Genomic DNA, 27,725 nt, shown 5'->3' with positions numbered 1-27,725 from the left:
TATGAAGAATCATCAGTCTCTTGTCGAAGGGGATCGCTTTCTGAATTCTTGTAGTTTATCCTTGTATTGAGAGCGCTGGGTGTTTTTGGATTGTGTGGAACCGTCCGCTGCGCCGGGTTCCTGCTCTCCACTCCGGTCACGCCGTCTCCCCGCCACCTGCCATTTAGACAGGAGCCGGGTCTCCTCTTGGTCCGGAGCAGCAGAGGACTTCACCACCGTGACTGGAAACCCTCGTGAGGCCATGTCCCTCGTCGCTTCTGCAGCATCCTGGAATAGCCGGGTGCCATTCTCGTAGAAGACCTGCATCCTTGCGGGGTACGGTGTCTGGAACTTTATTCATTTTTCTTTCAGAACTTTCTTCGGAGCACCTCTTCCTTCATCCGGTAGCTCCCGAACTTGACCACTATCAATCTGGGTTTTGGCTGCGGTCCGCTCGGCTTTGGAGCCAGAGCTCGGTGAGCCTGTTCTATCCTGAGGTCTCTGTCACGGGGCAGGTCGAGCGCGTCTTTCAGCAGGTTATCCAGAAAACCAGCCATGTCGGTGCCCTCTCTGTCTTCGGGTATACCGTAAATCCTTAAGTTATCCCTGCGTGCCCGCCCCTCTTGGTCTATCAGCCTCGCTTCCAGGTTAGCTTGACGCTGCATTAGCCGCTTGATTAGCGTTGATGTTGCTTGAAGCACGGTCTCAGTTTCTTCAATTCTCCCCTCTGCCTCGTCCAGTCTATCGTTTGCTCTCTTTAATTCGTGTTTGATGTCAGTGAGTTGTACCCTGTTATCTCTTCTGAAGTCCCGGACTTCGTTGAGAATGCTTCGCAGGCTAGCTTCGGAGTTTTCCTCGTCAGGTGAGGACGGGCCCGGGGAGCTGCTTCGGCCGTCTTGTCTCACTTCAGTATCATATTCCATCACATTTGTGGTCGTCCTACTTCTAGTAGTAACCCCTTTCTCCATTATCAAAGAAAAATTGCACTGGGATTGATAAAACTACAGATTTTTGGGGTTATTTAACAAAACCGTCGGGGAGCTCAAAAATTAAGCTGTCATCCTCTCAGTGGCGGAACCGGAAGCCCTGACACCGTGTTTTAAGCCTAAAAGTCCACCAGAAGTAGCTAAGCTAGCGGCATTTCTGACGGTCTCGGAATGCACCTCGATGGAAGATATCAGAGGACATTTAGGCATAAGGGGCCCATATTTTACACCTCTCTGGGATTTAATTTGAGGTATTGGTTCCCCTAAAATGATATATCAGTGGTTTAAAGTAAAAAAAACTGCTGCAATGTATATTTCCATGTCCTCTCTTCTGCCTCTCTCTGGAGCTGCAGACATAACAGGCTGTTTTCGCCTGCCTCTTGGAGGCTGGACTGGTACTGGCTGGGTGGGGCCGAGTGACGAGTGCGAACCTATATGACTCACACGGGGGACAAAGTAAGAAACGAGACGTTTCAATAACATATTTCTTAGAATGAACTGAGTGAAAAAGTCCGCGGAGTGACTGTTTTCATACTTTGAGGGTCCCTATTGACCCCCTTCAAGTAATTACAGATAGTAAAGCCCACAAAATGTATTTTACACAATATGGGCCCTTTAAAACACGGTGTAAATGACGTTGTTTCGAGTCGAATATGAATGTCGGGGCTTACGAACACTTGGATGACACCACACTAGCAGTATGGAGGCATGTTATGTGTTTTTTCTGTTGTTTTTTTTAGTCTGAAGATAAGTCCCTGATATCTTCAGTTGTGTTAGATTTAGCTGCTACACTGTTTACCCCTGAAACTCCAGAAGTGTTTTGTGGACTCAAACACTTCACCCACCCTTCCATCCGCATATAGGGGTGAGTAGATAATGAATGAATTATCAATTTTGGGTGAACTATTGCTTTAACAAGGTACAACATCAACATATAGGGGTAAACAATGTTGCAGCCAAATCCAATACAATTCAAGTAAACGGCGACTTCTTGTTCAAACTTTTTTTTAATTATCCCTTTAAGCTCTAAAACAGGAAACTTCAACAGTCAGGAAGTTTGTTTATATCTTAAACTAGCTATGCATGAATAAATGCAACCAAAAAGTCAAACTTTGAGTGGCTAGAATTAAGTTAAAAATAAATCCAACATAAATGACAATGGAGGATTTTCATAATTGCCTTTGTGTTTTCTGTTCTGAAGACTTTGTGGTTCAGGTCTGATTTAGTTTAGGCAACTAAAGCTAATCTGTTAAGGGTTATGGTACTACATCTACAGGGTGAATATATCATGTGAGACACAAGCCAGCTCAAATGAACACCAAGCTCCATGGGGGAACCAAGAGACAAATTAAGCAGAAAATCACTGAATACAGGAAGGATCTGATGACTCTTGTGATGAGAATTTCTGCATTTGGGTAATGTTTAATAGAAGAACAGACATGTAAACATTAGCGTGTTATTATTTGAGTGTATATTTCTGTAGGACCGCCGAGTCCATTTGTTTTGTGCCAGCGTGTCGTGACAAATCTGCGTTTCCGGCCACATCGCGGCACTGTTTACCGTTAGACCAATTTTGCAGAGATTTTAACCCATTAAAAGATCGGTACACAGCTGGACGGATCTTAGTTTGTCCGCTTGGGTACCGAGTGGTAGAGTCCCCACAAAGTTGTCTCTGGCGGTGTTTGAGATCTCCTCTGATCATTCTTTGCATGTTTCCTTTTCTCTCTCTCTCTCTCTCTTTTCTCCTAAACCCGCCTGCACACACGTTCCGACCTGCATCCACATAATTCACGTGTTATACCCGTTCGGGGACTTAGATAGTGCGATCGCATCTCAACGCCATTCGGCGCTTTGAACCACGAGATAGACCAAAGCATCCCTTTGTTCTCCATTTCCTGTTGGTCAAACCACGAGTTTATACCGCCATCTTGAATTCGATCCTACGTCAAATCACGTGGTTAGATCGCCATCTTGAATTCAGTAACACAACACCACGCGGTTAGACCGCCATCTTGAATTCAGTAATACGACGTCATCCCCCGTGACTTTGTACGCCAGGGTGGTGCACCGTCTTTTATAAATTATAATTACAGATCTTATTATTCTTAATTGATCATTTTATTGTTTTTCATTAATAATTTCATTATTCTTAATTGATAACTTTATCGTTTTTAATTAATATTTTTATTATTTTTAATAAATATTTTTTATTGTTTTTAATAATCATATTTTATGATTATTAATAATTAGCCAACATCAAGTCTACCTACTATTGCACAACACCTTCATTACACTGATGACCCCAATGATGCAGAGCACCTAATTATTGTCTTGCTGTGTGACAACCAGGCTCAGTGGTAATTAAATCCACTTGACCTAAAAGCACATGTTTTTACCAGTGGTACATCGTCTATGACAGATGTCTTCAAAAAAGTAGTACCAGAAGCAGAATCGTGTACAGCATCAATAATATGCAGTTATAATCTTTGAGCATAAGCAAGCCATGGTTCCACAATAAGATTAGAAATCTGACTGCTTTTGATGCTTTTATATGAACTCACAGTAACCAGATTACTACAGCAGATGTGATGTGCTGGCTGAGATTGCTTGTGTGAATCTAATATACTGAGTGTGTCCATCCATTTCTGCCTCCAACAGCCTATTTGATTTGTTCACATGCAGATGGTGAAATGCAGTACTTTTCATTTGGTCACCTTTCAGGTTTGACTAATCATAAGTTTAATAAACACAACTATACAGGTGGAGTATATAACCATCAAATCTTTCATCATTTAATTTCTCTTTTGGTTGTGTTTTAACTTAAATTCTATAAATGGTAGGTTATAAACTACAACAAGGTCAATTTCCTTTTGCAGGCTTTTTTCGGAAGAAACAGGGGGGGAAACCCTTGTCATCCGTCCCACTCAGTGTAAGAGTATCTGCCGAGGAGTACAGGGAGTGGAGGTAAGGTGCTTTTGACAAGGTCTTCAGCATGAGGGAAGCAGATGCTTGGGCTTCGATACTGCTTTAACTTCCTTTGGGCTTTTCCCACTGTCTCAGATTCCACTCATGAAGCAGGAATTCCAACATACTGCAGACAGGACAGCACAGGCCACTCCAATAAGAATTATAATTATAAATTCTCTTAGATCAGTCGTCAAGAGCAGCAAGTGAAAGATGGAGTCTACTCCTTTACACAACTGATACATTTGTGAAGAAGAAACCAAAAAACATTTAATGACCACACATCTTGCTGCAAACACACACTGCTAACAGATTTAAAGTAACATCTTTAATCTTCTCAGAAAAACAAAAGATATTGGCTAATTTAGTTAATAGGCAAATGATTGAAAGTATACTTCACATGCTCTTACAGTGCAGATCAAACCCCATGCCTCACACAGTATCACTGTTATCACTGTGCAATGCAGGTTTTGCTAACATGTTTAAATCCATACATACATTGTCATGCATACCTGTAACCTGTTTTCAACAGCTTACTCCACCAGTGCATCTCCACAGTTGTAACCCTGCTTTCACTTGGGTCATCACCATCAAACCCATTCTGTTACCCTTTCTTTCACAAGTCATCTCCATTCCCATTCACCAATCATTCAGATCCCAATTCCCAATCAGTCCAGCCTATATCCTGTTGGACCCTTCTTTCACCTTCTTTCCACAGACATCAATGATCTCTATTCTGGGTTTCTTTTTGGTCACTATAACATATTGGACTTGAGCATAGACAGATTATTCACTTGATCATCTAACCACAGATATGATTGTAAAACTACACAAATCTAAACTGAGGGGGCCTGTTTATTCAAAGTTTATAAAAACTGAATGTAGTGCATATCCCAAATCTCACCACATTTGACACTGCACTTCCTTGGGTTGTTAACAATACACATACCAAGTGTGAAAACGACAAACGGTTTTCGAGATCTGCAAGCCACATACAGACAGACAAGAAAGACAGACATTTCTTGATCACGTTTCTACACCTTGATAAGCATCTACCTGTGGTAAATTCAACTGATTGGAAAAGGTTTGAGTCTATACAAGGTCTCACAGCTGAAAAGTGCCTATCAAGCCAAGCCCTGCGGTTGAAAGTGCTGCTTGCAGGGCTCAGGGACAGGATTGTACAGATCTGAGAAAGGCTACAAAAACTTTCTGCTGCTTTTAACATTTCCAAGAGCCACAGTTGCATCCATCATTTTAAATAGAAGAGGTTTGGAAAAAACAGGACTCCTCCTAGAGCTGGCCACTTGACCAAACCGAGAGATCTATGTCTTCCATGATGCTCTGCCATGGGAACAAGGTTCCATGCAACAATTCACCATGATTTGCATATTAAATTCATGATCCGAGATTTTAGCCAGCTCCAGTGACACCTTTAAGCATTTAGCCATTACATTAGGGTTATTTCTTGCCTCACTGATCATTCTACAATGTGCACTAGAAATCTTTTGGCCAGACCTCCACTTAGTAGCCACAGAACTAAATCATCTCCATTTATAGCCATTTAACTGTGGACTGATGAATATCTTAAATCTTAGTGGATACTGTTTAATCTTGTCCAGCTTTATGCAATTAAAAAAATTGCATAAATTGTTGTGGCATGAAGTGTATCAGTAGATGCTTCTTGTGAACAGCTAACCCAAATGTTTTCTGAATCAAAGTAGCTCTTACTTAATAACTACTGACTCCAGGTAGCTTTTGTTTCTGTCATTATCCAAGAGCTTCATACATTTTCTCCAGCCTACACTGTGAATGTTTGAAAGATGTATTCAGTATGGAAAAGAACAGTACAATTGATTTGTGTGTAATAAGTTAAAAAAGATTGTTCATAATTGTAACACTCCTGACCATATTTTATGGCAAATTCAATAATGAAAGCAAACATACAGTAAGAATTCAAAGGATTCAACACATTACAAACTTTACCTTGATATCCCATCTTTGTCAACACTGCTGGTCACTTGACCCTTGCTTAAATGTCTAGTGATTACAGTGGAAATAATTAAAAGCTCAACATAACCACTGAAAGGAAGAATGGATGGAGGCTAAAGTAATGAATAGTAGTAGCATATAAAATTAAACTAGGGGAGATCAATCACACATGCAGTTTTTGGTCTAGCTCTCAAACATGAAGTGATTGTTGCTTTTCAGCACAAATCCGTCCGACAGTAACCACTTCTTTTTTTTTAATATGAATGCCCGTGTGATAAAAAACTACACATAATATGGCAGACCTGCTGAGAGTGGAAGGAATTAGATTCAACTTGACTGAACAAACCAGGCAAAAGTTTGAGTTTCATGTCGAAATAATGGCCTTTCTGCCACACTGTCAGTGATAAATCATTTTTACACAAAAATTGTGTGTATATATATAGAGAGAGAGAGAGAGAGAGAGAGAGAGAGAGAGAGAGAGAGAGAGAGAGAGAGAGAGAGAGAGAGAGAGAGAGAGAGAGAGAGAGAGAGAGATGTTGTGCATTCCTCTGGACATGAGGTGGAGTTGGAGAAAGAAACTACAGGAATGGAACAGAGAGTCCAGGCAGACATAAATGTCTGCCTGGACAAAAAAAACAGGTCTATACATTTGTGAATATGTGCTATGCAAATAAAATTTGATTGATTGATTGACATGCATACATACAGAACAATAAGAACAATCCTCTTATTAACTCTGTGTTTCTTGGGCATGCCAATGGAAATGTCAAGATTTTCTTGAAGAGGTTCCACAAGGTTCACCGGCAGAGTGAGGGCTAGTTTAACTTTGCTATGATTTACTTCATTAAAAACTATGTCAATGAAGGATGGTTGAATGATGATGTATGATATTTCATTCAACATCCACAGAACACTTCCCCTACAGCAGAATGGCAGTGTATAATGTGAAGGTATTTGAATGTGTGTCATAAAAACAAATGAAAAACCCTGCTCAGCTTTTGTACGATGGCTGAAAACAAACAGAGGAGCAAGAGACCGACACTCACAGCTCTGCAGGTTTTTTTTCTTTCCTTCTAAAAAGGAGGTTTCAGTGATTGTGTATGACCTAGTTATGAGCATATGGAAAAAAAATATTTATACAGGTTTTCAAAAGTGCTGGTGGTCTTCAGCTTGGGTGGTGTTATGTAACTTTGGGGGTGCAGTTCAGTTCTCAGGGTCAAGCTTCTCTGGTTGATGACTTTGCACCGGGGGGGATGTCTGCAGGGGGTTCTAATTGTCTGGAAGCTAATAGAATGATAACACCCAACAGATAAGACACAGCAGCTCATGTCTTTCTGCTTGGTAGAGAAGTATGACAGTGATTTGTCATTTCTCCTCGAGCCAAAAATGGTCTTTTGCAGGAATGGCCTTCTCGCTCACAGTTCACGCTCACACCCACCAAGCAGAGTTGGACACAGTGTTGTCCACCAGGCACATTAGGGTCTTACATTGTCTTTATACAGACAAACAGCGAAACTAGTTTCCTTGTTTGTTGCCGTTTGCTCTCCTCCAAAGTATGTGAAGCAGGACAAGGAATGTTACAGCTTTCTTTTCTCTAGCAAACGTTATTCATGGCATACAAATACTGTACTAAATTAAGTTTCAGACTGTGTCATTAAAACCAGTATAGTGCAGGCATAAAGTACCACATCAATCATAACAGAAATTATTTGCAGACAATGTAGTCAAAACAACTCTGAAACTATACTGGAGAGTCAGCTGAAGAATAGTCTGTTGGAAAACTCTCCACTTTTGAATGCTTTCAGTCCACATTTGGAACCACAACCAATACTTGATTGGATAACGAGAAGAAAAAGTCACCCTTTAGACATGATCTGATCTTGAGTTTGGAGATTATAGGAAAACAGTGAATTTGTGTCAACGCTTTTGCTGTTTTTACTGTATCAATTCTCTAGTTATATGAGCCATTTAATTAGTTTGAAAGATCATATGAAAGATTGCTAAATTACAACTTGTGGAGGTAGCTGGGAGAGCACCTTCATCTACACCGGATAATCAAGCAGCTCAGGGGAGAGCTGTTAGCTGATTGATCCTCAGGTTTAAAAGGCAGCAGCGGCGCTGCCTTGGGACACACACTCTCAGGACCGAGAACACTCTCGGAACACTAAGACAGAAGAACACTCGGAGACTCGGAGCCCATGAGCTGCAAAGCTAGTCCCTTTGGATCAGTCTATTTGTGTTTCTTCACGTGTGTGGTTTGATTTAATAAAACATGCTGGAAAGCAACACCCTTGTCTCTGGCTGTGTGTGGGAGAGCCCCGTGGCATGATCAACTGTCACACTGGCGCCCAACTTGGGGCTCCACGCAGCCAGAAACGCGGGCCGAGTGGCGGAGATGGAGCTATTAAGGATGGCGGAGGACCTCGTGGCCGCTTACCGGGAGCAGATAGCGGAGAGCATACAGGGGCTGAAGGCGCTCCGGAGGCAGGTGGAGAGGAAGACGACGGTGATGGAGCGTTTGCTGGCCCGGCCGGGTTCTGCTCCTGCTATCAATTGCTGCACCGTGCTGAAAGAGGCGGTGAGCGCGGCCACGATTTCGCGTCCTTGCACCACTCCGATTCCACGTCCCCGCACTGCTCTAGAGAAGCCGACGGCGGGCGTGTCACCGATTCAGCCCCCTCGCGCAGCGCTGAGGCTGGTAGAGGGCGCAGCTCCGGTTCCGGCTACGTCGGCTCTGACGTCTGCGAATGCTGGTCCTGTCCAGCAAGCTGAAAACTGGACTCATCAGAGAAGATGACCTTACTCCAGTCCTCTATGGTCCAATCCTTATGGTCTTTTGCAAACCTCAGCCTGGCTCTTCTTTGCTTCTCGTTGATGAAGGGCTTTTTTCTAGCTTTGCACGACTTCAGCCCTGCCCCTAGGAGCCTGTTTCTAACCGTCCTCGGCGTGCACTTCACCCCAGCTTCCGTTTGCCATTCTATTTGGAGGTCACTTGATGTCATCCTACGGTTGTTGAGTGACATTCGAATGAGTTGGCGGTCATCCCGGTGAGTGGAGAGTCGTTTTCGTCCTCTGCCGGCCTGTAGCTTTGTTGTCCCTAATGTCTGCAGCTTGACCTTGTTCTTATGAACCGCCATCTTTGAAATTTTAAGGATGGAAGCAACCTGACGCTCACTGTATCCCTCTGCCAGTAAAACCAGAATTGAACCCTTCTTTTCCTCACTCAACACTTTTCTTTTTAACTCTTTTGGCATGGTTAATAGTCACTTTTTTTATTCCAATTACTTTTGAGGTACTACTAGCACTGTTTCTGCCATCCAGCTGGTCCTATTGCAAGAGGATAGTGATGACCACAGCACTGGTTTTTCATTACTTTTCTTCATTGAATAAGATTTGGTTCAGGTGATCACCTAATCAGTACCTCATTAAGTAGAATCAGGTCTGCCTGTATTGGAACAGACACTGGAATGGAATGGCTGCCATACACGTAGAGATGCTGATTTAAGAAAAATTTGGAGTGGTCTCTTAATTTTTTCCAAAGCTGTATATAGCTGACTGAGGTCCAGATATGGATAGTCACATACAGATCAACACAAACATATCTGCCTCTAATGTGGCTCTGCCTTAAAAAGGAGTTTGTAAAACTCAAACATATCTACTGAACTAAAGCAAGCAGTCATGCAGCAGACATTGAATTCATGTTTCTGGCTGATGTGAGGCTTCACTCAGTGATTCTGCCTCCAGAACAGTGCTGTGCTCAGAGAAGTGTTTGGATAACTATAAATCCAGTCTGCAACTAATTAAACTTTTCCATGACTTTCCAAGCTGGTCATTAGTGCTTTTGACTGGATCCTGTGTTCAGGTGTTCTCCACACTAAAAAAGCTGCCATCATTCAAAAATCAGGAGACCATGATTTGAAAAAACTCTCACTACAAAAATTGATAATCTTGGCAAAGAGAGTGTTAGGAAAATATGCACATTAATAATATAAAAAAGCAGAGGGTGGGGATTGCTCTGTGTTTGATAGTGTTAACAGCGAGAGGCTCAGCAGGTTCCAACAAGAACTTTGCAGAAAAGAGATGCACATTGAATAAGGAAACATCTGCATTCCACACAGCCTCTCTTGCAACACACTGAGGCTGAATGAACATCAAAGTATGGCAGATCCCAGTAAATGCTGCTCTGAAACCTGTGATTTATTAGCATTGCTACCCTGGGATGTTTGACTGGCCCATTTCAGCTTGGAGGGTGGAGAGGCAGACAGTAGTTCATTCACACAGCTCACTGCGAGCACATCACTGTAGAGGGATTTGGAAGATGTTTCAGGGTTATTGGGGCGAGTGTAAGTAGCATTCCCCAGATTCTGAAAAATTACACAAATCCCATCCTCTGTAATGTGACCCGAATGCATGAAGCCATATCTCTAATTTTTGTCAGTGTATGAAGGACGGTAGCAAACAAGAAACAGTTTTTTTTCTTAAAATGGAATCATGATATAGGAAAAGTGAAACTGAGTTGCAAAAGAATTGCAGCTGTTCACAGATGCAATAATGGCGTTTTTCTGGGTGATCAGTAGAAAACAAATTTGACAATGGATAGGTAGCCTTCGTTTTATAGCATAAGGCTATAAATAAATTGGATTATTGTAAAGATCAATGTCATAACTTGTTAACTTTGATAACATAGCATATTAATAAAGCTTTTGCTATACAGTAACCTTATGTCCCACCTACTTGAGTTTGTGATTTCTCTGATAGTTATTTCAACTTTCTATTTACAACCAAAATTTTAGGCTACCTATTAAAACAGGTTTATCAATACACCTCCTTGGCATGTGCTCTATGGAGCGCAATCTAGTAATAGAAATAATTATTGACAGAAATGTACATGCCATGATGATTACCATTACCAATACTGACTAAATTGATCATAACTGATGTTGTTGATCTGCATACTTGCATATTATCCACATTGGTAAGCTAGCTCCGATGGTGAAAAATGTTCGCTTGTCACATAATAAATAACACGTTTGACTTATATTTGAGGTCATGGGTGTGGGTATGATGTACTTGTGATGTACACTACATGTACATGTGACAGTTGCTGCAATGAGAGAGAGTGGAAGCAAAGCGTTGCACAAACAGCAAATATTCAGCAGTTCAGCCACGCTGCTCTTCTAGAGATTCGGGGTCTCGCGGTTCACAGCTGAACACCCAGAGAAAATTATCTTGCAGCCCAGTTTTAATGTTTATCTGACAATATGTCAGGAACATTAATGTTTGCTACACTACCTGAAGACTACCCATTTGAAAATAAAAGCTCTCTAGGGTTTCTGTTGGCTGAATCAATTCATTTGTTTTAAAATGTTTTTTATTGTGAGGTACTTGCAAGAGCAGGAGATGCATGGCTTCATACTGGTTTGTATTGGTATTTATTTGAATGTATAGGAATACTTCTATACAAGGAAATACAGTAGTTATACCAGAAACCTTAGAAAGGCTGTAGTTATATTAAAAGTTAACGTATAGAACTTCAGGTGATGAACAGTAGTCTCTCTCCCACACACACACACACACACACACACACACACACACACACACACACACACACACACACACACACACACACACACACACACACACACACACACACACACACACACACACACACACACACACACACACACACACACACACACACAGCTATTTTCAGTGTATGTAAAAACATAGCGCTGGCGGTAGCAGCTCTGCTGCAGAACCGAGGCTGAACCGCAGCTGGTGTGAACAACTGACAACCGCGACTGCCCAGGGTCATCATTTATAAAGTAAAGATACTCATGGAATTAGGTATCATAATGTTTTTAGCGGCTGGGTATCGTGAAACCTTTGTAGTATCTCTATACCATGCAACACTACACTGCCCTCCACCTGACTATCTTACCAGTGGACAACAATGTCTTAATGCTTTTCATAATCTTAACTTCAGCTTTCAACATAATAGTTCTTTAGAACTGTTCTATAGTCTGCTATAAATGAACACCTTGCTATACAACTAGATCATAGACTTTCTGACTGACAGGTTACAGACTTTAGTTTGCAGATAACACTGTGGTGGTTGGGTTTGTCAGCAATAAAAGAGGTTCGGACTGGTGTTAAAAAAACAATCCGTCTCTGACTGTTAAAAAGAACAAAAGAGATGGGTGCTGACCTCAGAAGAGCACCCGATACACACTCGTTTGAGGATCAACAGCTTTGCAGGGGACACACATTGGCAGCATCAGGTTCCACGGATTTGACACAACACCACTGCTATCCCCACAACAGCTAAGTAGTGTCTACACTTCCAGCAAAGGCTGAGGAGTACGGGCCTCTTCACTTTCATCCTCACCACTTTCTACAGTGGTACAATAATGAGCATCCACTTTGGCTGCACCACTGTCTGTTTTTGAAACGCAAATCCCTGCAATGGATAGTGAAGACACCTGAGAGCATAATCTAGGGCTCTCTCCCATCCCCCAAAAATATTGCATCTGCCATGCAACTTGCAGACTCTTCCCACCCAGGCTAACACTACCAGATTCTGTAAGTTTTTTTTTTCCCTCAAGCAAGTCCTTTAGCACCATCCACATATACAACCTGTATGGATAGTTTCATAACAAAGCTCATTTTAAACTTAACAAATCGTTCTTTATGCTATGGAAAAGATCACATCACATCCAACATAAATGGTGGTGGCTTGCCTTATAAAACATAAAATATCAGTGTGACCATATTCCCACATCCTGAACCATCCAGTCCTGCTCTCTATGTCACTCACCTTGTTTCGTCCCACAGAATTTGGCGTGGTCAGCATCTGGAGCAGAGACCCTCTTCGCAGAGCGTCGGTATCGCAGCAGTTGGTGTTTAAGTCCAGAGAACGACTGTGATGGGTCGTTTTTACCCACCGGCTGGATGAACAGGCGGTCCTTCCCTATCTGGACAAGCCCAGTCTGTGCAAGAAACAAAAACGTGCAGAAGATTAAGAAAAGACTGTAGACATAGAGTTTTGGAGTAGACAGGTTAAATTTGTATATAGTTAAAGTAATGTGTTTAAATGTCAACAGCAAATAAAACGTGATAAAAGTTACAGACATTATCTTGTTATAGCTAATGTTTTCGTTCTCATGATAACCAAATTATTTAATACAATAGAGATTCTGCCGATAGCTAGTTCAATGTTTTTTATCTCAATTTCATAGTTTTATTGAATACAATAAATACTAAATTTGAGAGTACCATGGTTGGTTATTAATATACTATAGAACTTTTTTTATGAGAAGTCTTTAAAGCTGTTACATCAAATTTTGTTAAAAATCTTTATCATATTACTGCCATTTATGTTGTGTAGTGTGATGCATGTACAATGCATGAACACAAATTCCTCAAAACATAGTTCAATTTAGCTCACATAGTAAGAGAGTCTGTTAAGTCGTTTCCTGGAAAAATCTTCTGGCACACGGGTGAAATGGTTTTGGATGAAACCCAACATCAACTGTGAGGTTAGCGTCACAGCGTCACAGTTGAACAACTCAAGACATAGTTGAATGGCAGTTTACACTTAGCAGCACCATGTTGTACAAAGTCACAGCAGTCAATGAAATACACATGCTCAAGATTCATAGCTTTGCTGTGTCACAAACCTGTGAATTCTCTCCATAACACTCTACAGATCCCTACTGTTATCAGGGACTAATAATGGTTCCCATGGAAATATCTTATCGCCTTATGTTGGTGCCAATCACGATGACCCAAGGGCATGAAAATATCAACATAAGCAGTGATGGTTTGACAAAGTGATTTTGGGTATTTACAGAGCAACAAATATCCTGAAAGGCCTTCACTATGACCGAATGTGGATGGCTGTAATACTTCAAACAAACACAGGGGTTTCTTCCAGTAAAACGTATGTAATGTACACACAGAGAAAAATACTGAGTGTGTCATGAGTAAGTCAATGACGAAAATGCTTATCATACCAAAATAATAGTAAAAGAACAAAAAAGACATGGTTTGTACATTCCTTTACTAGAGGTATACGTTTAGAGATTTATTTGGTATGTGGTTAGCCTAGCTTAGCATAACTGGAGGCATCGAGAGAGATCTATCCAAAGTGAAGGCAGATAAGAAAAAATATGATTTTTTTCAGTCAAGTTAATGTTTTCTTTACTTATACGTTTTATTTTGTTATTTGTCAATAGAAGTACAGACTGCAGAGAGAAGATCAACTAGAAAACACAAAGCACACTTTTTTAGTTTGCAAGTATTTTTCAAGTGAATAATTATTTAGTTTTCTTTGTTAGTTAGTTACTTTTAATGGTCAATCAGCCATTGTTCATCATGCTCAGCATTGGCCATTGAGAAACTCACATTGGTCAACAACTAATAAATTGACATTGACATTGATTGGACATTATATTTGAAAGACCCTGCACAACTCCTATAGCTGTGTCATCAATGTGAGGCTTCCAGGTTTGGCACCAACACATCTGCAGAGAGACCAAAACCTGTGCTCACTGTATGTGGCAGCCTGTGTTATAGCTAGAGTTCTTGGGTGAATGAATAAACTCTTGTTTGCCAAATAATTTTAAAAACCACAAACTGTAATTTTTACATTTCTGTTATTTGCCTGGTTTATATAAATGCGATACGTATAAATACACCCTTTTCACAGCAGGCATTTGATTTATCATAGCTGGAGAAGCCTGGATGTTACTAATGACATTAAGAATGGTTCAAAGTTGTGACAGTTGGATAATGAGCCTGCATGCACAACACCAGAATATGATAAAGTCTTCAGTCTTCATGTTAAGCTAGGACAGGACAAGAGACCATTTTCAATCTTACTCTTACTCTCTAAAAGAGAGGAAAGATGCTTGTTTGTAATTTCTAACTATATATTCAAAACAATAAACACTTAAATAATTACATATATTAAGACATAATATTTGCTAAATGTTTTTCTGCCTTATAGCATAATAGAGGATATTAACTGTAAATCAAAATACAGATAATATTTTTTGGGCCTGAAAGACTGCACAGGAGGGGGCAATACTTTTACTAACCCTCAGCAGTTTCTGCAGGTATTTTCTCATGCTGCATACAGCCAACAAGACCAGCAATCAGAGGTTTCAACAGCCTTTAACTGGCCCCAGATACAAAACACAGGACAAAAAGCTGTTTACAATCAACATTTCTCAAAGACCTTTTTACTGTGAGCACAGAGCAACATTTACTCACATAAATTTTAAACAGTGATTCAATCTGTATCCAGTTAGGGGTAAAAAAAAAAGAAAAGTTAACAGCATTTAAAACCTCAAACTTCATAAATAAAGGTTGCATAGAAACAGATGACTTTGTGCTACCAAACAAAACACTTTGTGCACTTTGGGTTCCAGGTCTGTTTGACACAATCACAATGTCTACAAGTCATCACATTGATCATCCCATTGCTGTGACTTTCCAATTCCATTTCCAGTTGTAAGCTGAAGCTTTAAAAGTAGGTCAAAAGAAAATGTGGTGGAGGGTGGCAGCCAGAATGCATGCTTTTGGTGACTCAGCACTATCAGGAGAAATCTCTTCTTCATGCCCCAATCCTAATGTCTCACAGACCTAAGAGTCGAAAAGCTTCACTAGTGCTCCCTGTATCTCATACCACTCCTTACAACCCAGGAGTCTGACATGTTTGACAATGTTTGTTTCTAGACGGTGAATGGGGTAATATTCGTTTCAAGTGATAGTATGTAGCCACTGTTTAAATATAGATGCCAGGACAATCCTTTTTAATTGTGTCAACGTATGTGTCACATGTTTCACCTGCGCTGTGAACGATGAACTGAACGAATCACGTTACATATGATGAACGTGAGCGACTCACACAGTGAGATCAGAGCTCGTTCACGTGAAGCGGCCGGTAAGTGACTTGAAAAACAGTGGAAACAAGCCAGCAGCGACAGGAGTGACACTGTGCAGGATTTTAGAACTGAACTATATGAGCAGAACACACTTTAAACTTCCTCTGACTGTGTGGAAATCTGATGTTTTCACATCACAGCTAGATAATGAAGAAAGGCATTAATACCAGAGAAAGGCGAAATGTGCGTCCTACTGGGCTGTGACAGGCTCTCACCCAGGAGTCGCACACAGCGGCCCGCAGTAGAGGAAATTATACAACCCGATCAGACAGACCACTAATCTTTAGATTAATCGAAAAATGTATTGTTAGATTCATCGATTAATCGAAATAAATTCCGTTAGATTAATTGATAAAAAATGATGGATAGGTGCAGCCCTAGAGAGAGCCATCTCAATTCCTTCTCATCTCTGTTGAGAGTTACACTTCATGAGTGACAGCTGTGTGATTTGCATCATCTGATTGGCTCCTCTGATCAGTGTTTATAGAGATGAAACTAATTAGAGGGTATATCGGTCGATAGCGATCGGTGGCATATCAATCAGATCACACTTACTTTTATTGTAATGTACATTAGATCTGTCAGACTTTCATGTATAATAGCTCTAATCTGTCTCTGTCATTTTACTGTCATGTCCATTCTGTTTTCCTGCATTTTTTCTTTATTTCTCTGCTGTTTGGTGAACATTTCCTGATAGTTGGTTTTCCTCTCATTATTTGTGCAGGTGCTTTAAAGTGAAAAAAAGTGCATTGCATGTATTTTTAGAAATACATGAATAGAAACATCCTGACTCAAAAGAAAGCCATAAAAACTGCTTCATGTCATTTATTTTCCATAGACTAATTCTATATTAACAGGATGTCCCAGTAAGTCTGTGAAAAGCCTCTTGTTGATCCAAAACGGTCCAACACCAGTACTGTCAGGAAGTAGAAAAATGTAATTGTATTTCTCCCATATTAGCTCCTCTGCATTGGCTCACTGTAAAATCCATAATAAAATTCTAAATCCTTCTCCTTATGTACAAAGCCCTTAATGACTCAGCTCCGTCATATCCTGCAGAGCTCATAGTACCTTATTATCCCCACAGACCCACTTGTAGTTCCTTGAGAATAGAATATAGAGGCTGCGTCTTCAGCTACCAGGCTCCCCTCCTGTGGAACCAGCTCAGTTTGGGTTCAGGAGGAAGACATCATCTCTATATTTAAGGTTAGACTTATAGTTAAGTCTGGATCAAGTCAGACCTGAGCCATCCCTTAGTTGTGCTGCTTTAGGCCTACTGCTTTAATATCACATTATTACACCTATCACTGTATCACTGTCATTATAAGAACCAGTCTGACGGTGCTCAAATACAACAGTACCTACAGTGTACATACATACACAGTTGTTGAATCTGAATAGAATTCAGTGGATGAGAGCTATGAGAGATAGCGTGGTTTGGGTTTTTTTTCTCACGCTCTCTTGTTGTTTCTCTTCTCTGCTCCCCCATTCCTATGTTAGACCATTGTACAAAACTACAGTGCATCCGGAAAGTATGTGCGCTTCACTTTTTCCACATTTTGTACAGTTACAGCCTTATTCCAAAATGGATTGAATAATTTTTTTTCCTCAAAATTCTACACACAATACCCCATAACGATAACGTGAAAAAATACTTTTTGAATTTTTATATTTATTTTTAATAAAAAATGAAAAAATCACATGTACATAAGTATTCACAGCCTTTGCCATGACACTCAAAATTTAGCTCAGGTGCATCCTGTATCCACTGATCATCCTTGAGATGTTTCTACAACTTGATTGGACTCCACCTGTGGTAAATTCAGTTGATTGGACAGGATTTGGAAAGGCACACACTGTCTATATAAGGTCCCACAGTTGACAGTGCATGTCAGAGCACACAAGCCATGAAGTCCAAGGAATTGTCTGTAGACCTCCGAGACAGGATTGTATCGAGGCACAGATCTGGGGAAGGGTACAGAAAAATGTCTGAAGCATTGAAGGTCTCAATGAGCACAGTGGCCTCCATCATCCGTCAATAGAAGAAGTTTGGAACCACCAGGACTCTTCCTAGAGCTGGCCGGATGGAAAACTGAGCGATTGGGGGAGAAGGGCCTTAGTCAGGAAGGTGACCAAGAACCCGATGGTCACTCTGACAGAGCTCCAGCTTTGCACTGTGAAGAGAGGAGAACCTTCCAGAAGGACAACCATCTCTGCAGCACTCCACCAATCAGGCCTGTATGGTAGAGTGGCCAGACAGAAGCCACTCCTCAGTAAAAGGCACATGACAGCCCGCCTGGAGTTTGCCAAAAGGCACCTGAAGGACTCTCAGACCATGAGAAACAAAATTCTCTGGTCTGATGAAACAAAGATTGAACTCTTTGGCCTGAATGCCAAGTGTCATGTCTGGAGGAAACCAGGCACCGCTCATCACCTGGCCAATACCATCCCTACAGTGAAGCATGGTGGTGGCAGCATCGTGCTGTGGGGATGTTTTTCAGCGGCAGGAACTGGGAGACTAGTCAGGATCGAGGGAAAGATGAATGCAGCAATGTACAGAGACATCCTTGATGAAAACCTGCTCCAGAGCGCTCTGGACCTCAGACTGGGGCGAAGGTTCATCTTCCAACAGGACAACGACCCTAAGCACACAGCCAAGATAACAAAGGAGTGGCTTCGGGACAACTCTGTGAATGTCCTTGAGTGGCCCAGCCAGAGCCCAGACTTGAACCCAATTGAACATCGCTGGAGAGATCTGAAAATGGCTGTGCACCGACGCTCCCCATCCAACCTGATGGAGCTTGAGAGGTCCTGCAAAGAAGAATGGGAGAAACTGCCCAAAAATAGGTGTGCCAAGCTTGTAGCACCATACTCAAAAACACTTGAGGCTGTAATTGCTGCCAAAGGTGCTTCAAGAAAGTATTGAGCAAAGGGTGTGAATAATTGTACATGTTATATTTCCGTTCTTTATTTTTTATAAATTTGCAAACATTTTAAACAAACTTTTTTCACTTTGTCATTATGGGTTATTGTGTGTAGAATTTTGAGGAAAAAAATGAATTTAATCCATTTTGGAATAAGGCTGTAACTAGGGCTGCACGATTATGCCCAAAATCATAATCACGATTATTTTGATCAATATTGAGATCACGATTATTTATCACGATTATTCCTTAATTTTAGGGACAACATCTTTTTATTGCACTTTCACGTTTAAATGAACAAGAACACTGCTTCCACTTCCATTGTTGTGCTACATTCTGGCTAATGTACAAATCATGGACGGAGATTCAGTGAGGTAACGTTAGCTTTGGCCTTAATGCATTTGTCGTACTGTGGTTTGTGGTGATTTTTCAGGTGGTTGAACAAGTTAGTTGTATTGCAATGCGGCGCAGACACAACTCTAACGCACTCTGTGCATATGATTTGTTCTTGGTTAACATCACTTGCCCTAAATCCAAAAAACTTCCAGACGAGTTTCTGCTCCTGACATTTGATTTACCTTTCACACGACACCCGTGACCGTCTGCTCTCTGTTCTGTTGTCTGTCTCTCTACTCTTCTACTAATACCGGAGTCGACTAGAGACAGAACTTTTTTGGAGGCTGCCGCTGCAGGGTGCGCGCATGACACCTCCCATCTCGTTCTCCCGCTGGTGGTTGGCTGACTGTTAGTTGAGGAAGCGCTTGATTTGATATCTAGCAGAGCACGCATTTTAAACGTCAAGTTAGTGTAAGAAAGTGGATCGGTTTCAATGTAACTTGGCACATTTCGCATTTCTGATGAATAAATCCATTCAATTGTTTTAAGATTTGTAGGATTGGAAGATACACAGCTTTATACCGTATAACTCTAGCATTTAGCTGAGTACATAGGCTACTTTTGTTCAAGCAAATATAGTAATCATACCAAAAACCTAGCAAAGCAGCAGACAACAGACTGTGTGAACAACAGATACCTCATAAAAGGTGTGGAATAAGGGGGTTAGGGTAGCTTCAGCTATTAAATGTCCAACGGGCACTTTTAATGGAGAATACTGACGTCAAGACAATCTCTATTGTTCATGAAATCAAGACACTTCAATCATCATATATGGCATGCATGGCATCATATAGCAAACAAATCCTGTCTAGCTCGTATTCCAAAGTTAAGTCAAGTGCATTCGGCACTCTTTCCAACACATATTTGTGAGGTCTCTGCTAACACAAAGGCAAACAACACAAAGCACAGGCAGGAGTCACAATACAGCCATTATAACCATGCCTACCCTGACAAGAGCAGTATGGTAAAATAGGGCAGTAGTTGAGTCTGTTGCGACACTGAGTCCCAGGGCTAAATGTTTCATCATGATGTGGACTGGAGGACTAGATGAAAGCATTCCCAATGTTCCACAAACATAAGTACATCAAACTAATCATAGGCATTGGCTGGAGAAGTTCATATCACAGTCGTAGTGACCAAAATTATCCGTATAGTTCTAAGTTTAATCACGCTGTTGTAAGAATGAGCTTTCCAGCTGTTACAGCGGGAGAACTCAAGTGTTGCCACATTTAGCAGCACTTTTTTCTCACTGCATGTCCTGCAGACAAGGTAACCATCTTCCATCAACTTGCTGTCTAAAATCCAAAATATGCCCACACTTCAGACTTTTTCTGCTTAGGTGGCATGCTCTATATCTGTAGGGCTGTCACTATCAACTGGTCCTTCCACCATATTTATACTACAGATAACAAATCCACATTTTTTTCTCTGTCTGTGTGCCTTGGAGACTTGCAAAATTTGGCCGCCGCTGGAAAGTGTCAACCAACTCCCCATGTCAATCAACTGCTGTTTAAATGGTAAATAACATTTTTAAAAGTTCTACTAACCATCATGAAACCAGTGACCATTTCAACCCTAATCTAGAATAGCCCAAGTTGTGGTTGGAAAGAGCCTCAGCTGTAAGAGTTCAATTTCATCTACAGCGCTACGGTGAGAAGTAAGAAACCAGTTCTCTATGTTATACAGTATTAGGACTAAGAGGGACTCTAAATAATACAATTGAAAATGAACACTCTTTCTCATACTTTATGTTCATTATCGGTTTATAAAATTTTACATACTGAACAAAAAATATGAACACATCGGTTTTGCTTTTATGAGTTCATATAAAATATATTTTTCTAAACACAAAGGAAATGTGTTGACAGATATGCTTATATCAGTGTTAGAGAGCATTTGTGGGCTGGTCACAATAAAAGGCCAATACAAGAAGTCAAACGTCTCAGATGTCATTAGCCATGTGGGAGCCTGCAGTCTGCGTGCTGCCTGCAGGCTTGTCAGCCCGAGCAGTGTCTGCAGAATTAAATCCATCATTCCACCATCAACTGTCTCGGAATTTGTTTCCAAGAGTTTAGCAACACTGAGAACAATCCAAAGGCCTGTTGACCACATGTCACCATACCAGTATAAGCTCCATACCAGATAGTGAGTCATGAAAATGCACCACTGATCCTATGTTGTTCAACTGTCAAAAACTTCCTGGATAGTTTTGTCCACTGAATGCTAAATGTTCTGTAAAGTTTCAGTGTGATTTCTAATCCTTAAGACCTTACCAGCGTATTTTTATTTTTGCTTAGTGTATATGATGAAATCCCTTTCTTATCTGCTGTAATATTTCTATTGCGTTAATGTCCTTTGTCCACACAGATGAATAAACGTCTGTCTCAGCTTGTGTTTAACTGTGGGATAAGGCCAAACTTCAATTGGTGCTGCTGGAGATAGGGTTATCTGATGCCATGATACTATTTATAGAAGTGTATAGTGGGGAAAGATTGATAGTAACTATGCACAGCTACAACATGACATCAAGGATATGAAACTGCTTCCTCGACACCTGTCCTCAGCATTGGGTTACAAGGTTCCAGCATTCCCTGAATATTGAGAATCATCCCTTGGGTGGATAGGTGATGAGCTCGCTGGGTGAAACGATACCAGAGCAGCAGGGATGAGTCTTGAGACTTGCACTTGATTAATACTTCAGTTGCAAAAAATAGTACTGTAGTTGTAATTTTACTTTAACTGCTGTGATATTTAAGGGAGAGTTGCCACAAATAAACCTAAAAACTTAAAACTCTTAAATGCCAATTATTGTCTCCTTTGACAGAGGCTAACATTTTCCCCCTGCTTGTGAGCATAATAACATGCTGGACCAATCTGTACACTAGATTTTCTCCTCTGACTCTTGATCAGACTGCAAAACAGTGTTTCCGTACTTGAAAGCCAACATACCATGGTTTTATGGATCAAAAATGTAAGATTCTGGAGTTTCTATATATTGCCCCCATATTGACCATTTCTGATCCGATTTCCCTATCACAAAAATGATTTGCCCTCCGATAGATTACAGCCACAATTTACATGACCATTAGAGGTCGTTGTCAGTGCAATATAAACATAGGTCAATTATAGGTCATAGGTCACACAAAAACAGACTGGAATCAAACCACCGACCTTCAGGTTAGTGGACTACGACCAGCGTTACCTCCTCAGCCACAGCTGACTGTTTAGCCATTTTCAGACATGACCTCTGGAGGCACTCCGGAGAATTGGGTCTGGACTTTCTCTGGAGTTTGCTTTTTGTTTTCTATTGGGGTTATTTGACTTTGCATTTTTTGCATCTGTTGCTTGTTAGAAACATTATCAACACGCCAACTCACTTGCAGTGGATCCAGCGGAGGATCTCCTATTGTGGTCTCTCATTGGCTCCTCCAGACTCTCTGCCAATCACTCAGACATTTGCGTTAACACATTAAGCCCCTGCAGAGAAACTCCAGAGGAAATTCTGTGCATGTCTGTGGCTTGCATATCTCCAGAACCGTTCAACTTATTGGCTTCCCACTTGACATGTGTGTTGTTAAGAGCCATCTAAAATGTTAGACCTCCCTATGCCCACCATAGGGAGGGGCTTCAGCCCTTCTTTCCTCTTGCTGCTGTAAGCCAGTGAGGTGAAAAGGGGTAGGAAAAACAGTGTGGTTTGGCTGTACTTTGATCTAGAAAAAGACAATAAGGTTGTATGTAGAATATTTCACAATAATAAAACCACTCGAGCAGAGCAGGGCAAAGCGTATATACATTCAGCACAGGAATGTGGACATTAACCTGTAAGGAAAGTAGGCTGCTGTTGGAAGCACTGCAATGTTTGCCACACTCGACAAACCAATATGACACTGCTGTGTTTTCCAGTGCGTTTCCTGCACTTGAGTAGCCCAGCCGGAGCACAGACATAAATCCAATAGAACATCTGTGCCGAGACTTGAAGATTACAGTTCACAGACGCTTCCCTTACAATCTGGTGAAGCTTGGCGAAGCTTGAGAGGATATGCCAGGAAGAATGGGATAAACTACAAAGCATTTGGAGACAGCATAAATAGCCTTGTAAATGCAAATTCGCTTTAAAATTAACATATTTGAGGGATCTCTTAAAAAAAAAAAATCTAACTTGTTTTCAATTTGTAATTTTAAGTCATTTGAATTTATATCAGCTCCAGCTCATCCCTCCCCAGAAATAATCCCAACAAGTTTGGAGTAAATCCTTCAGTTATGCAGCACGATAAAATCAGAAGATGATTAAGACATTATGTAGTGAAACATACTGTCCAGTGTCAGACAGCTCTGTGTAAGTTGCAGGTCGTGGCTCCTCCAACAAGATGATCACAAAAAAGCTGCTAAAAGCAGCTGACAGTGGATCATTAAACACTGGTCTATTCTGAATTAGCATACTGTAAAACATATGTATATATTAGTTACATTTTGTTTTATAAGAGCAATGATGAAGCCTAAAGTCCTTAAGAATCATAATACAGTGTAGTCTCTTTGACACAGTAACACAGTGACATACAGGTCATTTATTTGGCACTGGTATATGATAAGAACTCTGTATTGGCTAATACCCAAAGCTCAGGTATCACTATCAGTGTTGGGACTGAAAAGTCAGACTGGTGCATTCAGCGCTGCCTCAATCTACAACAATATCACAACTGAGAATAGTACACACCTGCTATTGTGCAATGGAAGCAACGGAGGCACCAGAAACAAGTGGAGAAACATCAACTGTACAACCTCATCTGAATGCACATACTCTTCACCCCATTTATCCTCAGCACTGTTGCCAGATTTCTGAAAAAGGCCATAACCAGAAAGACAATGAGATTAACATGCAGCAGAGCAGGGGGATGGGGAAAATATATTGATTGTATTTGAATTAGTTAAAAAAATGAACGTGCCAGTTCAAATCGGTTCAAACCTGATTTTTTGGGACAAAGTGACAGCGCTTCTGTTTGCAGAGCATGCCTGGCTGACTGATATACAGGCGTAAGGACAGGGGCTGTGACTGGATAAAGTTACGTATATAACCTGGACAATATGGCGATAGGTTTCTCACAGGCAACCCATAATACATTGGGGTTGAGGTGCATCTATGTATGGGAGAGATTTTCTTTTCCCACCTAAAGAGTCACCAGGTCTGACGTAGTTAGCTCCAATGAACATACATCACATTCAAAAACATTTTTTTCCATCATAATAACATCCAGCAGCTGTCTGGAGAACAAAATTCAACGAAATGGCAATAAAAAGGTCAAAAAGTCTGCTGTGGCTGGCAGCCAATAACAACTTTACTCTGAGCTTAAAGGCATCTCGGCTACTCACGGTGCACAAACCTGACACACCAATGTGTGCCTCTGTCTGCGCGCATGTGTGTGTGTGTGTGTGTGTGTGTGTGTGTGTGTGTGTGTGTGTGTGTGTGTGTGTGTGTGTGTGTGTGTGTGTGTGTGTGTGTGTGTGTGTGTCTAGACAAATACAGACAGCCTGATCACACTCCGAGTCAGTCTTCAGATCAAAAACACAGCGAGCATGTGCACGTGGCAGAGTGGCTACCAGCTCAGAAACTTGGAAGTGGCAAACCGATATCTGGCACACTCTGTGCCGCTAATAACATTTCTAAGACCTCTAAATAGTCCCACATGACAGCCTACAGAGCCTTCATGTTTCTGACTGAATTCCAGGAAGACTTCAACTGTGGATTTAGAGCTTCACCTGTCCACACAGAGACAGTTTGGACAAATCCTACACTTGTAACAGTCACAAACTGGGTTTATTCAATTTAAGTCAAATCAGTCTAATGAAACGATCAAGCATCCCAGTTCAACAGAAAAAGTTGAAAACACTGTTTAACTATTAAATATCCAATAACTACAAAGCTGTTTTATTACTACTGAAGTCTTATTTGACTTTCCACCATCATTTTGTTACTTACAATAACACTGCCTCAACAGGTGGTGTCAACGAACCAGTCTTTAAAACGTCATGAATGTTTAGATTTGTCTAAACATGAGACTGCTTTCCTTTTTTGACTAGTTGTAATGCAGCCCGAAACAGTACTATATTTTTGATGCTGATACTGATGTACGATGTTGAACGCCACACGTATGGACCCAGAAATCTAGTGAGTGGGACATTATACAGAGCAAAAATAAACTTGTCAGTGCTCTCTGGTGGACAAATTATGTAATGGAGGTACAGCTTTTCTAAATTAACTCAAACATGACATTTGTTGTCTTATGTCCAAGATATACGATACTGACATACCATATTGGACAAAAGAAAGGTGCTATTCCTAACAAAAATTGAAATACACAGTTATGTTGTGTGGTGGTTCATTAGACCACTCAGAAGAAAGCAGGATCTGCTCTTTCATTGAGATGTCAATGTTGAAAGTGCAAGATTCAAAGCTGCAGTATGGTGGACACTGCATCATTTCCCATTATGTGCCAACAGCACATTACTATAACTTCTGCCAGAGCCGTTCATTGTAAGTATACAATATGTAATAAAGGAACTGAGAATTAATTAACACTTTAAAACTGGGACACAGCTAATTTACTGAGGACCTTAAATGAAACCCGGCTGGGCCTAGTCTGGACAAGTTGTGAGAGACTTCAGGTTTAACTGCTTAACTTTTCTACTAAACCCACCCAGTGACTCACACTGTACACAGCAGGACAATAATCTTGTCCATTCACTGTAGGTTAGCTGAGAGCTCAGACAGTCACTGAGGATTTGTAGAGGAAATAAAGGAGCAGAGTCTGCAGCAGAAGCTGGCTTCAGCACTGTTTCTGCTGCAGAGTCCAGCACTCAGGCTGAAGCCCTACCTCCACACTCACTTTACATAAGAGCATTATCAAATGCCTCAGCTTATGTGGAACTTCTCATGCAGGGGAAATTCACACAATTGTATGACCATAAGGGACTTTTGTAGAACCCTGTCACATAAAAAGTATATAAAAGTACTGAAAAGTTTATTTTTTGCCTTGAAAATAGTAGTTTGGCCAAATTTATGCTGAACTCTTAAATCTCAGCTCCTTTTCCAGCGCTTACAGCCATTTCTGTTAAATGCAGTTGAGAACTGCACAAAAAGTCAGGAAGTGGAACTTGAGCTAATAGTGTTCGTCAAACCTAGTTTCCTTTTTGTTTCCTCTAGAAGTTTTTATGTTTTTAATTCCTCTGCATTTCATCAGACTGGAAAATACTGTGCATGTGCGTGCATCATTTTCAACACATTTCCCCAGATTGCAGCCAGACACATTTATCTTTGGAAACAGGATCTCCAAAAGCTTTTGAAATCAAGTTCTGAGGATTTTGGCTTGACAGCCTGACTTTGAACCGACCGACCCACTGGCAGGTCTGTTGGTTTTAAGAGATTAACTACAATGACATATGAGACAGGAGCTAATAATCGTGCTTCGAGGTACTTCATCAGGATGGCTGCATGGACACTACACCAAGCTGCTGGGATCCAACATGCCTTCTCAGCGCGTGAAATGGAACAGGTTTTGAGCTCAGCTTCTTAAATGAAAAGACATGGAAGCTATCAACAATGCAAGAAGAAATGAAGATGGATTTACCAGACCGCCACAGGTGCTTATAGATGCCAGGGAATCCGTGTGGTTGACGATGGAGCCAGAGTAAAAGCAGAGCTGGTTCATGGACAAGCTTCTGACCGCTGCGCTCTTGTCCCTGTGCCGCTCCTCCACCACGAAGTCCCCCGAGAGAAACGTACTGTCCCGCGTCAGATTCAAATGCAGGTCCCTGCCAAAAGCGGGCAGTGTCACGATGATGTAGTCCGGGTCAGGGTGTCCTCCCCCCGGGGCGTCCAGGGAGCGCTGACCCCGGCGCCGCTGGGCGCGGGCGGTGTGGTGGGTGGACAGGTGTCCCTCCTGGCCCGACAGCAGCCTGGGAACCACCTCATCTTTCTCCAGCTCAGATTGGGCTGTGGGGAGAGACACTTCCCATCAGACAGCGGCCGCGATGGGTAAAAAATAGTCTCCTGCCCTGACTCAGTGAACTGACTGAACTGTCTGCGCTAATGCTCCGTGACTTCTGCAGCCACGTTCAACTTAACTGCTCCACTAGCGGTTTGCAAGGATCTGCAGCCTGTAACTATTAGGAACAGTCTGCAAGTTATTACACTGCAGCGATCACTCGATGAAGTCGATGTCTGAGGAGTGAATCGAACAAAGAACCACAGTCGACTTCATAGAGCTGGTCTTAGTCATACATTCAGCTGTTTAACAGAGGAAAGTGGTGGCTCTGGTTGACCTATATCTAAGAGAAGCAGACACACACAGTCAGTACTCACCAGCGAGTCCGATGCACAGCAGAGAGACGAGCAGAGGGCTGACATGGCTGGCGCGCATGGTGGAGCACAGCAGGCTGAAACAGCTGGAGTGGTGTGTGGTGTGGTCGTGCGGGGACAGGAGCCTCGACACACACAGCTCCGCGCAATCCTTCCAAAGTTGGAGAAGTTGGAGTAATTAAGG

At 41.5% G+C, this 27,725-nt stretch overlaps 1 protein-coding gene across 4 annotated transcripts in view; it reads right to left on the bottom strand.

Annotated features, from left to right (window-relative positions):
- adamts17 (ADAM metallopeptidase with thrombospondin type 1 motif, 17) overlaps nt 1–27,725 on the bottom strand; it is a 108,667-nt gene extending 80,942 nt beyond the window's left edge. For all 4 annotated transcript variants that reach the window (XR_004613492.1, XM_034581651.1, XM_034581652.1 and 1 more), the window contains exons 1-3: nt 27,545–27,725; nt 26,811–27,175; nt 12,736–12,907 (exon numbers count right to left, since the gene is read on the bottom strand). Coding sequence is in view for 3 of the 4 variants with exons in the window: in XM_034581651.1 (XP_034437542.1) it covers nt 12,736–12,907; nt 26,811–27,175; nt 27,545–27,602 (595 nt within the window). In the remaining variant the exon portion in view is untranslated. The remainder of the gene's footprint in view (nt 1–12,735; nt 12,908–26,810; nt 27,176–27,544) is intronic.

This window comes from Hippoglossus hippoglossus, chromosome 3 (genome assembly GCF_009819705.1).
Source record: "Hippoglossus hippoglossus isolate fHipHip1 chromosome 3, fHipHip1.pri, whole genome shotgun sequence".
NCBI lineage: Eukaryota > Metazoa > Chordata > Actinopteri > Pleuronectiformes > Pleuronectidae > Hippoglossus > Hippoglossus hippoglossus.
Note: the sequence above shows the minus strand (reverse complement) of the source record. Positions and strands in the feature narration are given on the sequence as shown.